This window comes from Canis lupus (genome assembly GCF_048164855.1).
Source record: "Canis lupus baileyi chromosome Y unlocalized genomic scaffold, mCanLup2.hap1 SUPER_Y_unloc_5, whole genome shotgun sequence".
NCBI classification, from domain to species: Eukaryota; Metazoa; Chordata; class Mammalia; order Carnivora; family Canidae; genus Canis; species Canis lupus.
The window spans coordinates 100,796-118,974 of record NW_027326473.1 but is presented as its reverse complement, the minus strand read 5'-3'; the positions used below and the strand labels follow the sequence as shown (position 1 = coordinate 118,974).

The 18,179-nt window shown below is 44.9% G+C and overlaps 1 protein-coding gene across 1 annotated transcript; it reads left to right on the top strand.

Annotated features, from left to right (window-relative positions):
* The first annotated feature begins 3,071 nt into the window (after window positions 1-3,071).
* Window positions 3,072-18,179, top strand: LOC140629716 (ubiquitin-like modifier-activating enzyme 1). Its single transcript, XM_072819294.1, is given in 26 exon segments — window positions 3,072-3,117; window positions 3,120-3,187; window positions 3,317-3,375; window positions 3,479-3,647; window positions 3,737-3,871; window positions 4,833-4,939; window positions 5,213-5,303; window positions 5,413-5,545; window positions 6,670-6,767; window positions 6,874-7,020; window positions 7,149-7,325; window positions 7,454-7,558; window positions 7,644-7,724; window positions 8,131-8,286; window positions 10,170-10,335; window positions 10,447-10,643; window positions 11,900-11,964; window positions 12,182-12,377; window positions 14,230-14,304; window positions 14,413-14,602; window positions 16,268-16,356; window positions 16,571-16,663; window positions 16,788-16,979; window positions 17,455-17,556; window positions 17,664-17,764; window positions 17,910-18,179. Coding segments are annotated over 26 exon segments (3,174 nt in total). The 3' UTR covers window positions 18,046-18,179.

Sequence of the window (18,179 nt, the reverse complement as noted above, 5' to 3'; positions counted from 1 at the left end):
ATTACTCAGCCATTAGAAACGACAAATACCCACCATTTGCTTCAACATGGATGGAACTGCAAGGTATTATGCTGAGTGAAATAAGTCAATCGGAGAAGACAAACATTGTATGTTCTCATTTTTGGGGAATATACATAATAGTGAAAGGGGATAGAAGGAAGGGAGAAGAAATGGGTAGGAAATATCAGAAAGGGAGACAGAACATAAAGACTCCTAACTCTGGGAAACGAACTAGGGGTGTTGGAAGGGGGTGTGGGCTGGGTGTGGGGGTGACTGTGTGACAGGCACTGAGGGGGGCACTTGTCGGGATGAGCACTGTGTATTGTTCTATATTTTGGCATATTGAACACGAAAAAAAATAAATTTATGAAAAAAAATAGAAAGCAAAAAAAAAAAAAAAAAAAAAGGAAATGTGTCTCAAGGCATTGTAGTGAGTTAATGCTCCAAACTGGAAGTGTCTTAGATACCTGAGGTCATCGTAACGATAAATAATTATATGTTAATGTAATAAATGAATTACACATTAATAAGAATATAAATGTTTACTGTAGGTAAGACAGTGCTGTAGTAAACTTTTTAGGTAACATCATATTTTTCATTTCATACCATTCTCACCTAATTAATATTTCCGATTTCATAAGTCATCTTGACCTACAGTGATGGATGATGTTGTCACAGCTGTACAGAAGGGGAAACTGAGGCACTGGTCTTTAGTCCTGTAGGCAGCTCAAGAAGGAGATTTGAAAATTTGAAGTCTTAAATTTCCTGACTCTTCTAAAAGCGTGAGTTTCCCCCCTGTGGGAAAGTTCATTACCTCTTCAGTTTCGGCTGCCAGTTTTTTTGTTTTGTTTTGTTTTGTTTACTTATTTATGATAGACATAGAGAGAGAGACAGAGACAGAGACACAGGAGGAACCAGAAGCAGGCTCCATGCCCCGAGCCCGATGCGGGACTCTGACTGGATCCCGGGACTCCAGGATTGCGCCCTGGGCCAAAGGCAGGCGCTAAACCGCTGAGCCACTCAGGGATCCCCCGGCTGCCAGTTTTTGCAAGTGTTTTCAGGTACGGACTGACTTCCTCTGAATTCAGTATTATGTAGTGTCATACATAATTCGTGAGCATGAAACGTGCATTTCACGTGGACTGTTCTTTTCCTGAGTTTTTCACTGACGGAATGATCTGTATACTCGTTTGCAGCCATTTTCCTGGACGCAGGCATGAGAGGGAGTTGAGCTCCTCCTCCTGGCAGCCTGTGTAATGAGTCACACAAGGGCCGCTGACGTCATACGTGAGTCAGCAGCTGGCGCAACAGGAGTAGGAGCAAAGGACTCCTTGGAGCCTCTGGCTCAGCAGCAGCCATCTTGTTTCGGCGGTTGAGGTAAAGGAGGAGTGGTCAGTGGAGGGGAGTGTGGGGAGAGGGGGGAAGCTGTGGCAGTGAAATTCTCGGCCAGCCAGTCAGCGGGAGAGGAGGGCTAGAAGGAGGGAGGCGGCTGGGCTTGGTTTTGACTGCATGAGGACTTGGCGGCGGAGCGAGTAGTGGAATCAGCATTGGTAGCAAACGGTCTTTGAAGGCGCCTCCCCGGCGTGTTTTTCGGGAGACTTTGGAACGGTCTGAGCTGGGTTGATATAGCGGTGGAGGGGTAGACCCTGCGGGGCTCGGGGGACTGGGGACTGGGGTTGCGGCGGGGTGGGGCGGGAGGGGGGGGGAACATTTGCCTTTAGAAATCCGACGTTGCGTTTCTGAAAACCGGGTATGAGCTTTTAAAGTTTCAGGGCACACGTGCATACGCAGAATTCTCATTCTATAGCAGACCTAGCATTTTGTGACCGCAAGGTGAACGTATGTAGGGAATATATATGCCATTAACGGTTTTAAATAGAAATTACCAGTTAGTCCACCAGTATTTGTCCTCACAGCGTCCAACACGGCACCAGACCATCCTGGGACCTTCTGCTTGACCCCAGAAAAGGTTGTTGTAACCTCTTGTTCTGAGACATCATACTACTTTCTCACTTTATATTCATTCCCAGTCACCATCCAAGCCAAAAACAAGGGACCAGACTCTCTGCAGACCATCTGAGCTTGATTATAGTTTCTTCCATACGTATCTGATTATATACTTTATTCTCTGTCATCCTCTGGACCGAGCATTTCTATTTAGGTATTTGTTTGTTTTAAGGCTTGCCTTTAGTACATATTCCTAAAGAGTTCTTCCTTTCTAGATCCTGCATTTCTATTCAGTGGCCCACATCCCTCAACTCCTTAAGATCTTAGCATTTTCTGTGCTTTGGGTACAACCTTGTCCTCCAGCGACAAGCCCTTAGTATCTACTTTTGAAGACTCTCCCTTTTTCATGCTCCCAGGATTCTTTTCAGACAAGCCTGAGGTTTCTTCCCTCAGGGGCTCCTCAGACACAAACATAGTCAAAGATTGTTAGGGCAAAGCTGTCCTTCATCCGAGGATTCCCCCACTGCCACCTTCACTCCCAGAAGCATCTGACCTAATAGATGCTATCAGATTTTGTTCCTTACCACCTCTGTCAGACATTTATCTTTGCAGCCTCACCCTAGCCATGTCTGTCTATTAAAAAAAAAAAAAAAAAAAAAAACAGATGTCCTAGCTTCTCTCAGTATCCCTTGACCCCACATCACACATTGTAGTCTGCCCTGACAACCTTTCAGTTATATCCTCAGGAGCCCTCACCTTTTCCTTTCAGCCTTGTAGGATCCCTTACTGTTAACCGATCTGTTCCCTCCCCTGTCACATTTCCATCATGCTAGGTCCCTTCCCCTGCATCTACTGACTGTCCGTAGCCTCAAGGTTAGAAACTGCTGAGAGAAACCAGAGGAAGTCACATTCTTGGCACTCCCTTCTCACTCACCCTGAGGCCTGAATTGTCTGTGCTTAGCCTCATCTTTTCACTTCCTCACACTAGAAGACTAGCATGTCTTCTTTATGTTTCTCTTCCTTAAAAAGGGCTACTAGTACTTTTGGCCCTCTCTCCCCCAAAATTGCCACTAACAAGAAGAAACACTACCCACCTCTGTCTCACCAAAGCCCTTCTCTTTCAGATGTCCAACTTGCCAGTATCCAAGAAACGCTGTGTGCCTGGGACTGATCAAAACCAAGTTCTGACTGCTCCTCTGCCTATTCTGTAATGTTCAAAGTGCCCTCAGAACCAAACGACGTGAGTGTCTTCTTCTTAGAGTCTCATAGGTGGGGTGCAGGGTGCTTGGTAACACAGTCATACCTGTCTCTTACCTGCAATCCTGCTAACCTCCTGGAATGATTCCGCCCCCCACCCTCCCATTCCTAGGGAATGCAAAAACAAGGCAGTGAAACAGACATAGATGAGGGCCTTTACTCCCGGCAGCTGTAAGTGTGGCCACATATGGGGTTGGGGAGTGGGAAGGGACACAGAGAGGATGGTGTTGAGAGGGTCAAGTCCTGACCCAGAACTCCCCCACCAATCTGGCAGGTATGTGCTTGGCCATGAGGCAATGAAGCATCTCCAGACATCCAGTGTACTGGTGTCAGGCCTCCGGGGCCTAGGAGTGGAAATTGCCAAGAATATCATCCTTGGTGGGGTCAAAGCTGTCACACTGCATGACCAGGGCACTGCCCAGTGGGCTGACCTCTCCTCCCAGGTACCTCTTCCAGACTCCTTCACTAGCTTTGTGTAGGTACCATCCCCTTTGGGCACTGCATTTACTTCTCTTCCTATACCCTCTTGTAGTTCTACCTGCGGGAGGAGGACATTGGTAAAAACCGGGCTGAGGTATCACAGCCCCGCCTTGCTGAGCTCAACAGCTATGTGCCTGTCACCACCTATACTGGAGCCCTTGTTGAGGACTTCCTTAGTGGTTTCCAGGTACCTTGCTGCATGCATCCTGCCTCTTGCCTAATTTTCTCAGATTCGGTTTCTGGTTTGTTTATTCAGAATGTACTTAGCAGGCTATCCGGGTATTTAAGTTTTGTGTAGGGAAGCTTGGGGATATAGGCAGGAATTAGATCCTGCACCTGTCCTGGGGGGATCTCAGACCTTTTCAGGAGGGAAGAAATGGCCAGATAACCATGGCACAATGTTTGTGAGCACTGAATTCTGAAGCCAAAATACCTTAGCGTGTGGGTGTCTGGCTCTTACAATTAATTGCCTAACAGTGAACAAGTAACTTGTTTTATCTGCCTTTATTTTTCTGTGTGTAGAATAGGAGTAATAGCAGTAACGACTTCAGAGTTTTTGTGAAGGCCAAACACTTAGGATAGCAGTTGGCACGATACGAGTTCCAAATATGTGTTTGTTAAATAACTAGGCTGGAAAGAGGTGCTGCGGGTACTGATATGCCTCTGTAGAGTTTCCCAGAGGAGACGGGTACTGGAATTCCTGATAAAGGATTAGGGAACGACAGACAAAGATCAGATCTGAGCAGGTGTTTTATTTATTTAGGAACTGAAGCAAGTGAGGGTTTAAAGTGAGGGATTTGGGGCATAATCTCAGACTTTGGGAATAGAGACTGATTCGTAGGAAGGCCAGGATTAGGTGTTGGTCAAATAAAAGAGTTTGTTGGTCTCTTCAGTACCTCTTTACTTTTCTGAGCCAAGTCCAGGATTCCTCTTTCTCTCCAGTGACTTCACTCTCACTGAGTGTGACACTCATAGATACTTTATAAATAAAAGACGACTGAGCCAGCAAAGTTGGAATCTTGACACCCCACAAGTGCTGGACTGTCTGACACTTCACCCAGCCCAATCTGTGTTTCTCCTTTATTTTCTTTACTCTCCCGAACCCCATTGCTAACCCTTGAGTATAATAAGCCTCTTCCTCTGTATAGGTGGTGGTCCTCACCAACACTCCTTTGGAGCACCAGCTGCAGGTGGGTGAGTTCTGTCATAGCCATGGAATCAAGCTCGTCGTGGCAGACACACGGGGCCTATTTGGGTGAGTTGTCTGCCTCTCGCTTTGTCCTGAGCACCTGCCAGGCCCAGGAAAGGTCCTTTTGCTCCTTGAACTGAACTCCCGCTACTCCCAGCCAACCCAAGCCTGGGTTTTGATTCTGTATGTTTAGCTTTCCCCTTTTGGCATGAGTGATGTCACCTGGTTTACCAGCAAAAATGACCTGAGTTTGCCTAGCAGTTACTCACTGCACCTTGAAGGACACATAGAGTATGTGTGTGCATGGGTGTTAGGCTGTAGTCCTGTTGTCTCCTACAGGCAGTTGTTCTGTGACTTTGGAGAGGAAATGATCCTTACAGATTCCAATGGGGAGCAGCCTCTCAGTGCTATGGTATCTATGGTTACGAAGGTAAGGAGCTCAGCCCCGGGCATTCTGGTGGGCAGGTGGGCAGCAGTAATTCTCTCTGTCTCCTCCTGGCACCCTGAGGTACTCTGAGGCTTACTTCTCTTCCAACTAGGATAGCCCTGGTGTCGTCACCTGCCTGGATGAGGCCCGGCATGGGTTTGAGAGTGGCGACTTTGTTTCCTTCACAGAAGTCCAGGGCATGAATGAACTCAATGGCACCTGTCCCATAGAGATCAAAGTCCTGGGTATGTCAAGGCTGGAGATGAGAAATGATTGCCTGGAACAAAGCGAGTGCTGTGGGTGATCCAGAGGCCAAAGTGTGACATGAAGCTGTAATATGAATTATAGCAAAGGCCAGGAGGAGATGACTTTTGGAACGTGGGCTAAAACTTAGAGGAGAGATGAGCCCATGGGATCTCACCTGATGGATGTGAAGTGAACTAAAGGCAGCAGTATATGCCACTAGTGTTTGTTTCCTTGAGAATTTATAGTACGGAATTCTGTATATTTAGTATAGTCTCTAAGTAATACTTTATCGCTTTATATGTGAAAAAAAAATAGCCTTATAAGAGATTGTTCCCAGGTCCTGGTTCACCATTAATATTTTATGTGTGTCATAAACTTCTTAGTATGCCAGCTTGGGTTTAAACGTTACTGTTTTAAAGAGACTGGAAAGAATAAGAAAGTAAGTCCAGATATACGTCTAGTATCTGCCTGAACGGATGCCCTTTACCATTTTGTCATCGTCATGGGGTTTGAAGGTGATAATTCTTTTAGGTTTTTAGGGATTTAAGTTATCTTTATTTTACGTATGTTTTTGAGAGATATTTTTGAGGAGTTTAGAATTCTGGATTGACAGTTTTTCTCTTCCATCGTGTAAAAGATGTTGCTGTTTTTTGCTGCTTCCATTGTTTTCCACAAGTAGCATGCTTTCATTCTTTTCCTTGTTCCTTTGTATGTAATGTGCTTATTTTCTCTGCCACCAATTATAAACAATGTGATTTTTACAGTGCACCTTAGTGCACTTTTCTCTGTGTTTCTTTTGTTTGGGTTTATTCAACTGCATTGTTGGTTTACAGTTGTATCAAGTTTGGAGAATTACTGGCAATAATTTTTTCCAAAATGTTTCTGTCTTACTTCCTCTCACCCTGTTATCTCTTTCCAGAACTCGAATTGGATGTATATGGAGCTACTTATTTTGTCTTTTGTTTGTTTTTCCTCTGTGTTGTATTTTGAATCGTTTCTTTTAGTGTGCAGCTGGTCAGGATGGCTTTTTCACTCTTGTTTTGATGGTGCCGTTGATTTTCAGTGGTGGGACAGAAGGATTGGTGGTTGACCTAACAGGTATTTCATTCTTTTCCTCCCCTAGGTCCTTATACCTTTAGTATCTGTGATACTTCTAGCTTCTCTGAGTACATCCGGGGAGGCATTGTTAGTCAGGTCAAAGTACCTAAGAAGATAAGCTTTGTGAGTATGTGTGGGGGGTGGGGGGAGTGGGGAGTGGGGGTTGGCTGCAGGGTTCCGCAGTTCTAGGATTTTCACTTCCCTGGTGCTGATATCCCTCTCTCCACAGAAATCTTTGCTAGCCTCACTGGCAGAGCCAGACTTTGTGATAACGGATTTTGCCAAATATTCTCGTGCTGGTCAGCTGCACATTGGCTTCCAGGCCCTGCACCACTTCTGTGCTCAGCATGGCCGGTCCCCTCGTCCCCACAATGAGGTAGATGAGTGAGCAAGCCAGCCAGCATCCTTGGCCCAAAGCCTCACCTGCTTTCCATCTACGTTTTCCCAATCTGTCTCCCCACAGTTGGCCTAACTTGTCCTTTGCTGGTTCTGTTTGTCTTTCAGGAGGATGCAACAGAACTGATGGCCTTCGCACAGCATGTGAATGCCCAAGCCCTGCCAGCACTGCAGCAGGATAGCCTGGATGAGGACCTCATTCGAAAGCTGTCATATGTGGCTGCTGGGGACCTGGCACCTATAAACGCCTTTATTGGGGGCTTGGCTGCCCAGGAAGTTTTGAAGGTCAGTGTGGGTCAGATAGAGCAGAGTTGATGACAGGGTAAGTACCTTCCTGATTCCTTCACTGTTGTCTGTGTGGGTCAGATTCTCATTAAGGACTGATGACTTCCCATTTGTTACCGTCTTTCCAGGCTTGCTCTGGGAAGTTTATGCCCATTATGCAGTGGCTCTACTTTGATGCCCTTGAGTGTCTCCCCGAGGACAAAGAGGCCCTCACAGAGGACAAGTGTCTCCCGGTAGGTGAAGGGGCCACATCGGGAAGGTATCATAGGTCTCTGCAAGGCAGCTCTTCTCTGATCTTCCTCTCTTTACGTGATTCAGTGCCAGAACCGTTATGACGGGCAAGTAGCTGTCTTTGGCTCAGCCCTGCAAGAGAAGCTGGGCCGGCAGAAGTACTTCTTGGTGAGTGATCCCATTGGGCACTAACTACATCGTCTTTGCTTCTGGCCAATCTTACCTGGAGTCTCCTGCCTACAGGGGAGGTTCTTTGTTTTTTGTTTGTTTTGTTTTGTTTTGTTTTTTAATCCTCATCTCTTCTCTTTCTCCATTTTCTTCCTGCTACAGTAAAGCCTGATATGTGCCTTTGTGCCTTTATGCCCCTCCCATCCCTCCCACTCCTCCCCACACCTTCTTCCTTAGATGACAGTGGGTATTTATGGCTTCAGGATTTGGACATGTGATACCAGACCCTATTACCCTCTCTCAGTATCTTCAGGGGGTGTTTGAGGACTAAACAAGTATCTTTGCTAACCAGTCTGCCTGCCTGCCTGTCTGTCTGTCTGTCTCTCTCTCCTTGGTAACCTCTCAGGTGGGTGCAGGGGCCATTGGCTGCGAACTGCTCAAGAACTTTGCCATGATTGGTCTAGGCTGTGGGGAGGATGGTGCAATCACTGTTACAGACATGGACACCATTGAGAAGTCCAATCTGAACCGACAGTTTTTGTTCCGGCCCTGGGATGTCACGGTAAGTGGGTGAGCTGCTTCTCTCACCCCTCTCCTATCTTTTTGGTCATTAATCTTAATACCTTGGGTCTTTTTGCCGCTATATTTCTTCCTGCTTTTCCCTCTTTTCTTTTTCTTTACCATTCAACCTTTTCAGCAGTTATATGAATATTTTCATTTCGTTCTTCTTTTTATATCTTCCCGTACTCTTTTATTTGTTTGTTTAGCCTCCTCAGTTTTTGTAACTGCTAACATAGGACTGTGGAAGCTGTGTATATGTAGAAGGATTCCTGCCCTTGTCTAGAGAGAAAAGTCTGGAGGTCCTCATAATTGTTTTTAAGACTACTAAAACATTATTTGCCTTTTCACTCTTTATGTTGTCAGGTAAAAAAAATTTCCATGTCATTTTAGGAAGGAAGGCTTCCCTAACTCTGTAACATAGCATTTTGCCAAATGACCAAAACAGGATGGTACAAAACAGGGCAGTACCTAAAGATCATTCAAAATGCAAAACAAACCAGTAGATATTAATATAGATTCAAGACTTCACCTTGCAACAACACTTTAAAACACTATCACGTGTCGTTTTTATTTTTTTAATATCAATAATTACCTGAAAATGCTTAAAATGTTATATGATATTGAGTATTTCTTCTATGTACATTTAACAGATTGAATGTAGTAGACATGAGAATCCAGCTGCCTTCTAAGAGATTATGTAACTTAAAACATTTGCAAAAGTGTTTATGTAACTTGACTTTTGTGACTAAAGTTTTTGTATCAGACAACCTTTTTTCATATTTATACTGCATAATGGAATCATTCCGTTTTCCAAGTGAACTAACAGTAATATAAAACTTTACCAGTTTTGGGGTGCCTGGATGGCTCAGTGATTGAGCGGCTCAGCTCAGGTCATGATCTCAGGGTCCTAGGTTCGAGGCCCATCTCGGGCTCCCCACAGGGAGCCTGCTTCTCCCTCTGCCTGTGTCTCTGTCTTACTCTTATGAGTAAATAAATAAAATGTTAAGTAAATAAAAGAAAAAAAATAGACTTCTACCAGTTTAAATTTCTCGTACAGGAAATAGGGGTAGCTATAGCCTTACATAGCAAAAGCTCTTTTTAAGACCTGTACATCTGAAGTTGGTTGCAATAGACAGTAAATACAATAGCAAAGTCTACGGGTAATGTTAGAAGGTGCAAAGTACTGTACAAAAGCAATCATGAAAAAAAAAAAGGATGAGAGGGAAGTGCCAGGGAAAGTGGTTCCCCTGTGGTTAAAAAAAAAAAAAAAAAAGAGGCCTCAGTAGAAACATAGCATTTCCTTGAGACCTGGATGATAGAGGGAAATGAGACTGTAACTCAGGAAAGAGTGCATCAAGTAAGGGTAACAGCCTGAGCAAAAAAACCCTGCTGTTAAAATATAGGTCATTGTGTTTAAAGAACAGAGAGGTTGTTCAGAGGTGACCATGGTAGGAGATGAGGTTGTAGAAGTGAAATAGGTCAACTCACACCATAAGTCAGAGTGGGAGCCAGTAGAGGGTTTTGAGCAAAGGAGAAATGTGACCTGGCCTACACTGTCAGAGGAATACTGTTTGTATTTGTACAAGGACCTTGGTTTTATTTGTGTAATGGCATCCCAACTCTGGATGCTGTTAACTAAAAAGAGCAATGAATGTTAAAGATATCTGATCTGTTGTCTCCTGCTTGCTTTTTGGTTCCTTTTCTATTCATCTGGCCCATTTGTCACAGCCTCAGCTATGTGACATTTGTCATTGGGTACTGCTAAACCAGGAATCAACTGAGTATAGATTTTGCCCACCATTAGATAAATTGGGTGTCGGAACAGCTCTGTAAAGGTTTATTGGGTGAACATATAATGACAGCTCCTCCTCCATCCCTACCCAGAAATTGAAATCTGACACAGCTGCTGCAGCTGCGCACCAAATAAATCCATACATCCAGGTACTGAGCCATCCGAATCGTGTTGGACCTGACACAGAGCACATCTATGATGACAGCTTCTTCCAGAACCTTGATGGTATTGCCAATGCCCTGGACAATGTGGATACTCGTGAGTTTGGAGGCAGATGAGGACCAGGGCAGAGCGACATGTGTCTATTTTGGGAAGTATCTGTCTTCCTGTCCTGTGCTAATGTTATCACCTCCTGTTGTCTTCCCGTAGGCTTGTACATGGACCGCCGCTGTGTGTACTACCGTAAACCACTGCTGGAATCAGGTACGCTGGGTACGAAGGGCAACGTGCAGGTGGTTATCCCTTTCCTGACAGAGTCCTACAGCTCCAGCCAGGACCCTCCTGAGAAGTCCATCCCCATCTGCACATTGAAGAACTTCCCCAATGCCATCGAACACACACTGCAGGTGATCACCTTTGGAGGGAGGGAGGAGTGGGAGAGACAGGCACCTAGGCAGCCGCTCGGCTGCCCAACTTGTCGTTCAGGTGATGTAAGTGTCAGTGTAACATGCGTTTTCTTCAAATCTCTTTCTCTCACTTTTACACCCTGCAGGGTAAGCTTTAGTAAATGATTCATTTCTTTTAACTTCAAAAATTTTAAATTTGGACATACGGAGATGCATATTTATATAATATGTGAAGTATTTTATATAATTTGTATCTGAGAAATGAAAGTGTGATCTTAAGTAAACAGAGTATTATTTTCTTGTTAAAAAGATTAATTTCATAGTACTGTCTCTTCTGGTTACTTAATTGCTTCTGATATTCGGTCCATATTTAGGTTTCCCTAACTGTTGCGCCAAATATGTTTATCAGGTGTGTCACGATAAATTCTGTTTGTATGATGTACATACACAACAGTGGGTATACTACATACCGTCTAAATGGACAGAGTAAACATAGATCAAACCAGCAGAACCTGATTTCAGAGTAAGGATGCAGACATAAGATATGCCACAATAATGTGGCACAGCTGGCAGTTGAACCTGGATGTCTAGGTTCCAGATCATTCCACCAGTGGCCATACTTACTGATCTTGTAATTCTTATTTTCTGCCCAGTGCTCAAGACCTCTATGAGTCATTCATGTTTTGTTTTTGGTGTGAACATCTTTCTTATTGAGGCATATCACATCTAGGGTAGGGTACATGTGTCTTAAGCATGAGTTTTCCAAGTGCATATATCTCTACACACCTATATACATACACACACATACACACACACATATACAAATATACACATATATACATACACACACGCTTGGGTAACCAGTAGGTAACCAGTGCCCAGATCGAGGTCTGTGGTTTTCAAATTGGGGTGGTAGGGCTTTGAATGTTTGAGGGACTTCTTTCCTGTGTTCTTTTGTAGCAATCATGCTAGTCCTGATTGGTTCATTGAGTGATGGTCTTTCTTTTTACCCTAAGATTTTATTTATTTGTTCATGAGAGACAGAGAGACAGAGGCAGAGGCACAGGGAGAAGCAGGCTTCATGCAGGGAGCCCGATGTGGGACTCGATTTCAGGACCCCGGGGATCATGCCCTGAGCCAAAGGCAGACGCTCAACTACTGAGCCATCCAGGCATACCTTACTGATGGTCTTTCTAATGTCTGCAGAAACCCATTTTGTCTTTTAGTCCCATGTAATCTCTTTGCTCTGTTTGCAGTGGGCTCGGGATGAGTTTGAAGGTCTTTTCAAGCAGCCCGCAGAAAATGTCAACCAGTATCTCACGTGAGTAATCCTGTCCAAATGTACCCTCCCCTGTCGCCTGCATACGTGCCAACCACTGTAACCAGAGTGTGGTTCAGCACCAGCCACACTTTCTGAATAAATTAATGAATATTTGGGCCTCATGCCATTGGAGAGTCAGAACCAGCTCTCCATGCAGCTCAGCCTACTTCTGGGCTCTCTGTATAATCCTGCCCATTTTTCCTTGAATTACCATTAGAGACTCCAAGTTTGTGGAACGAGCACTGTGCCTGGCAGGCACCCAACCCCTGGAGATGCTGGAGGCTGTGCAGCGTAGCCTGCTGTTACAGCGGCCAGAGACCTGGGCTGACTGTGTGACTTGGGCGTACCACCACTGGCACACTCAGTACTCCAACAATATTCGGCAGCTTTTGCACAACTTTCCGCCTGACCAGGTATTACATACTTGGTAGATTCGTTTACAGAATACATTTTCTGGAAATAGGGATCATGCTGAGGGCTCTTGATGCAGCTAATCCAGCGGTAGCAGGTACACCAAGACCATTTTATGAAATATCATAAAATGATTGAGTCATTGCTTTCTTGCAGTGAAGTATGTGTTTTTCCCTGCATCCATTTTTTTTTCTCATGCAAGATACTTGGTTTTTCTTTTCCTTTCCTTTCCGGTAGTATAGGATGAGTCATACTTAATTCCCAGTCAGGACTGTAGACATTATAGGAGAGAAATTTTGTGAGTTAAGAGTACAAGTGGGGCAGCCCCAGTGGTGCAGCGGTTTAGCGCCGCCTGCGCTAAACCCAGGGCGTGATCCTGGAGACCCGGGTTCGAGTCCCACATCAGGCTCCCTGCAGGGAGCCTGCTTCTCCCTCTGCCTTGGTCTCTGTCTGTCTGTCTGTCTCTCTCTGTGTGTCTCTAAGAATAAATAAAATTAAAAAATCTTAAAAAAAGAAAGTGTTTAAAAAACATATATTTTTTTTACATTTTTTTATAATAAATTTATTTTTCATTGGTGTTCAATTTACCAACATACAGAATAACACCCAGTGCTCATCCCGTCAAGTGCCCCCCTCAGTGCCCGTCACCCATTCACCCCCACCCCCCGCCCTCCTCCCCTTCCACCACCCCTTGTTCGTTTCCCAGAGTTAGGAGTCTTTATGTTCTGTCTCCCTTTCTGGAATTTCCCACATATTTCTTCTCCCTTCCCTTATATTCCCTTTCACTATTATTTATATTCCCCAAATGAATGAGAACATACACTGTTTGTCCTTCTCCAATTGACTTACTTCACTCAGCATAATACCCTCCACTTCCATCCACGTGGAAGCAAATGCTGGGTATTTGTCGTTTCTAATGGCTGAGTAATATTCCATTGTATACATAAACTACATCTTCTTTATCCATTCATCTTTCGATGGACACCAAGGCTCCTTCCACAGTTTGGCTATTGTGGACATTGCTGCTAGAAACATCGGGGTGCAGGTGTCCCGACGTTTCATTGCTTCTGAATCTATTTAAAAAAAAAGAGTACAAGTGGTTTGGGCTACCTGTGTGCCTCAGTTTGTTAAGCATCTGTCTGCATTTGGCTCAGGTCATGGTTGCTGGGTCCTGGGACTGAGCCCCCTGCACAGCTGGGAGTCCTGCTCAGCTGGGAGTCTGCCCCTTTACCGCCACTGCTACCCGTCCTTGTGTTCTCTCCCTGTCTCTCCCAAATAAGTAAAATTTTAAATGAAAAGACTGCTTTCCCCCTCCCCTCTCTAAGGTAAACAAATAAATCTTTAAAAAAATAAGTTTAAGTGCTTCACCTTCCAGTTTCTTTTTTTTTTAATTTTTATTTATGATAGTCACACACACAGAGAGAGAGAGATAGGCAGAGACACAGGCAGAGGGAGAAGCAGGCTCCATGCACCGGGAGCCCGACGTGGGACTCGATCCCGGGTCTCCAGGATCGCGCCCTGGGCCAAAGGCAGGCGCCAAACCCCTGTGCCACCCAGGGATCCCTACCTTCCAGTTTCATTTGATCTTGGGGCAAATCATGAATGTTCTCTCTGCACCTTAGTATCCTCATCTGTGAATAATAATGTCCCAGTTCCTGGGAGTTTTTTAAAGACTAATATAAGTTAATTAATCTGATACAGTGCCTGGTTATTCATAAGATATTGATAAATCGTTCTGTGTATGCAGAAAGTGAGTGCCCAGGGATAATGAGTTGGGACTTCTAGGTCTGAGATGAGAAGTCCTGTTTATCTCATCCCAGGCCCTGCTACTCCAAACCCTTTCTGTCCTCGTAGCTTACAAGCTCTGGAGCCCTATTCTGGTCTGGGCCCAAACGCTGTCCACACCCACTCATCTTTGACGTCGACAATGTAAGTCTCCTGCTAGTACCCTAGCATTGGGTGGAAAGTGGCTGGGAAGATGCCGGAGGTTCTAGGGTAGGGAGTCATGTGCTTACCAGTCTGTATCTTGCCTTCTAGCCCCTGCATCTGGATTATGTGATGGCTGCTGCCAACCTCTTTGCCCAGACTTATGGGCTGATGGGGTCTCAGGACCGAGCTGCTGTGGCCGTGCTTCTGCAGTCTGTGCATATCCCTGAATTCATCCCCAAGTCTGGTGTCAAGATCCATGTCTCTGACCAGGAGCTTCAGAATGCCAGTGCCTCTGTTGGTGAGGGTGCTTGCCAGTTGTTCTAGAGCACCATCCTAGTTATCTCCTGTCCGAGTTTCTACCCTACTTGTGCTAGTTACTCTGAGTTCCCAAGCCTGAGTTTTACCCACGCTGTCCTTTGGCCTACGCTTCCCCCAGTGTAAAATGAAGATGGGTGGTTGAAGTAAGTTCTTTCCTGTGTTCCTCCCCTCTCCCTTACCATTTTTATGTTTCCCATTCTGGCTCCCAGGAAGATTAATTGGATATCTTCTTTGTGTGTGTTTGCCTTTTTCGTTCTCCTTTCCTCCCCATTTTCTTCTTGTTCTGTTTATGTGGGGGAGGAAGGGGGTCTTGATGAGTAGTCTGCCTTGATATCTTGCCAGGGTCATCTACTTCCCAGGGGAGATGGGAGATCCATATTCTCAACTTCCATCTCTATGTATTTTTTACTCTAGCATTGACCTTCATGGGTGTGTTCATCTCCTCTCAAGTCTTCCTCCTCCTCTCACCATCTGTAACTGCCCTCCAACTCCCAACTTCCATTTCCCACATCCCTCCATCTCTCCCTTACCTTGTCTCATGCTCTGTAAGTCCCTCTCCATATTGTGTATTTTCTGTATATATCTTTCCATTTTTTGCTCTGTATCTCTCTCCCCATACATCTCCCTAGCCTGCTCTTTCCAAATCAACTTGTCTCTCCTGTTCTTCTCTGCATATTTCTTTCTGCATGTCTCTTTAGCTGTCAGCCCTGCATTTATTTTCCTCTAGCTCATCCTCCATATATACTCCTTATCTGCTATTGTTCTTTTTCATCTCCATCTTCAAATTTTTTGTTCTATTCACGTTCTCTTTTTCCTGTTTTTCCCTACTGCTCCTTCTTGTATCTTCTTCCCATGTATTTCTGTCCTGTTTCTCTATCTTCCTCTACGTCTGTTTCCCTCTGTGTCATTTTTTAAAATATTCTCTTTTTATTGTAATCTTCATTTTAAAAAATTACAGTAAAAACACCTAAGATTTATAGTGTTAACCATTTTTAGGTGTTTTGTTCAGTAGCATTAAACATAGCAACATTGTTGTGAGGCATCTCTAGGACTTCCTCACCTTTCAGATCTGAAATTCTGTCCCCAGTAAACATAACTTCCCAGTCTCCTGCCCAACAAGCATGTAGCAGCCAGCATTCTATATTCTGTGACTCTTACAGATATCTCCTGTAAGTGGAAAAATGAGAAGTTGTCTTTGTCTCTCCAATGATAATACATTCTGGGTCCATCTACGTCCTTGCAAATGGCAAGATTTCATTCTTTTTGATGGTTGAGTAGTATTCCATTGTGTGCACACACCACCACTTTGTCAGGCATTCATCTGCGAAAGGACACTTGGACTGCTTCCATCTCTCATCTGTTCTGCATGGTGCTACTTGTCTATATTCTTTCTTAATGTCATTATCTTTGTTCCTCAGCATCCCCATTTATATTTCCCTTCACGGTCCTATTCCTGTCTATGTCCGTCTGTCTTGTTTGGGGTGTTTTCTGCTCTGTTGTCTCCTGGCTTCCCCAGCTGTTTCCCACAGCAGATTTCTTATTCAAATCCTTTGTCTGAACATCTATGCCCCAGTCTAGTCTCCTGTTTTCTCCTCAGACCCTGGCCTAGAATTTAAAGGACTAACACATCCCTCCCTTTCTACAGATGATAGCCGCTTACAGGAGCTCAGAGCAATGCTTCCCAGCCCAGAGAAGCTCCGTGGGTTCAAGATGTATCCTATCAACTTTGAGAAGGTGGCTGGGAGGGGTGGGACCCTCAACAGGGTGGGAGAATGGGTTTAGCCATCAAAGGCTTCTGTGGGAATTACAGTCCTACTGGATTTCCTTGGCTGGTCTGCAAAGTAGTTGAGGTGGAACATCCATACACTTGAATTATTAGTAGCCAAGAAACTTAGTTTTCATCTAACTCCCGCTTTTGTATTCTTCTTGTCTCCCCACTCAACAACAGGATGATAACACTAACTTTCATATGGATTTCATTGTGGCTGCATCCAACCTCCGAGCAGAAAACTATAACATTCCCCCTGCAGATCGGCATAAGGTAATGATAGTCTAGAGCTAAGCTTTCACCCTCTCCCAAGGTTGAGTCTCCCAAATTTGTCCTCTTTTATAGATCCTGAACCTCTTTATAGACTGCATATGCTGGTCATCTTCTGTCCCTGCAGAGCAAGCTGATTGCAGGAAAGATCATCCCTGCCATTGCCACAACCACAGCAGCTATAGTTGGCCTCGTGTGTCTGGAGCTATACAAAGTGGTGCAGGGACACCAGCAGCTTGAGTCTTACAAGAACAGTTTTATGAACTTGGCCCTGCCCTTCTTCAGCTTCTCTGAACCACTTGCCCCACCCCGTCACCAGGTGGGGTCCTTCTTAGATGGAAACCTGGTTTTGCCCCATTACTGAGTGAGACTGAGTGAGGGGGGTGTGTCTGTCTATGCAGAACTGCCTTATGGCACATGACATTTTATATGTTTGGGTACCTGTACCTTTTGTGCACCATTTTTCCGTTCATCTTACGGTTTTTTGAATTGAGTGAAGTAGGAATGTGGCTGGCATATTTGAGACGTCATGAGAAGACTAGTGTAGTTAGAGGATATTAAATGGGAAGGAAGGGAAGTGGAAGGTGACTGAAGGAGATAGCAGGATCTTCTTATTGTGTAGCCACATCGATCAATATAAGAATGTCATTTGCTTGCACCCGGTGATAGGGGCCTGAAGGAGGGTTAGGACAAAAGGAGGCTGTGATTGATAGGTCTTAAAAAGTCAAGTTGAGTGTTGGGCTGGGACCATCTGGGTTAGCCCATATTCCACTCCCCTGTGTTTTGTCCTACAGTACTATAACCAAGAGTGGACATTGTGGGATCGCTTTGAGGTACGGGGGCTGCAGCCTAATGGTGAAGAGATGACCCTCAGACAGTTCCTTGACTACTTTAAGGTAAGCCTCTTCTATTTCACTCCACCTCGGGGTGGTGGTGGTTGCAGGTGATTCATAATCTCCTTTTCCGTGATACTGTCGTCTGTCCTCCTTCCCACCTTCTCCAGAAAGAGCACAAATTAGAGATTACCATGCTGTCCCAAGGTATATCCATGCTGTACTCCTTTTTCATGCCAGCTACCAAACTCAGGGAACGATTGGATCAGCCGTAAGTTGGCCACTGGACAGGCTAAGGAAGGCCCAGTGTGGGGTGGGAAGATTTATTAGTTAACGGCTTTCCCTGTTTTCTTCACCCTCCTATCCTTCTCCTTTATTGCTTTCTACCTCCCTGACCCTCTTCTGTCTCTTTCCAGGATGACAGAAATTGTGAGCCATATGTCAAAGCGAAAGCTGGGCCACCATGTACGGGCACTGGTCCTTGAGCTGTGCTGCAATGATGAGAGCGGTGAGGATGTCGAGGTTCCCTATGTACGATATACCTTCCGCTGATTTCCCAGTCTCTAAACAGTCCCTTCTAGTTGTGGAAAAACAAGTGCCTAACCTTATATCCTTTTGAGAACTTTTCTTTGCTATTGCTCTTTACTGTTCGGAATGGGGATTCTTAATAAAATCTTATCAATGCA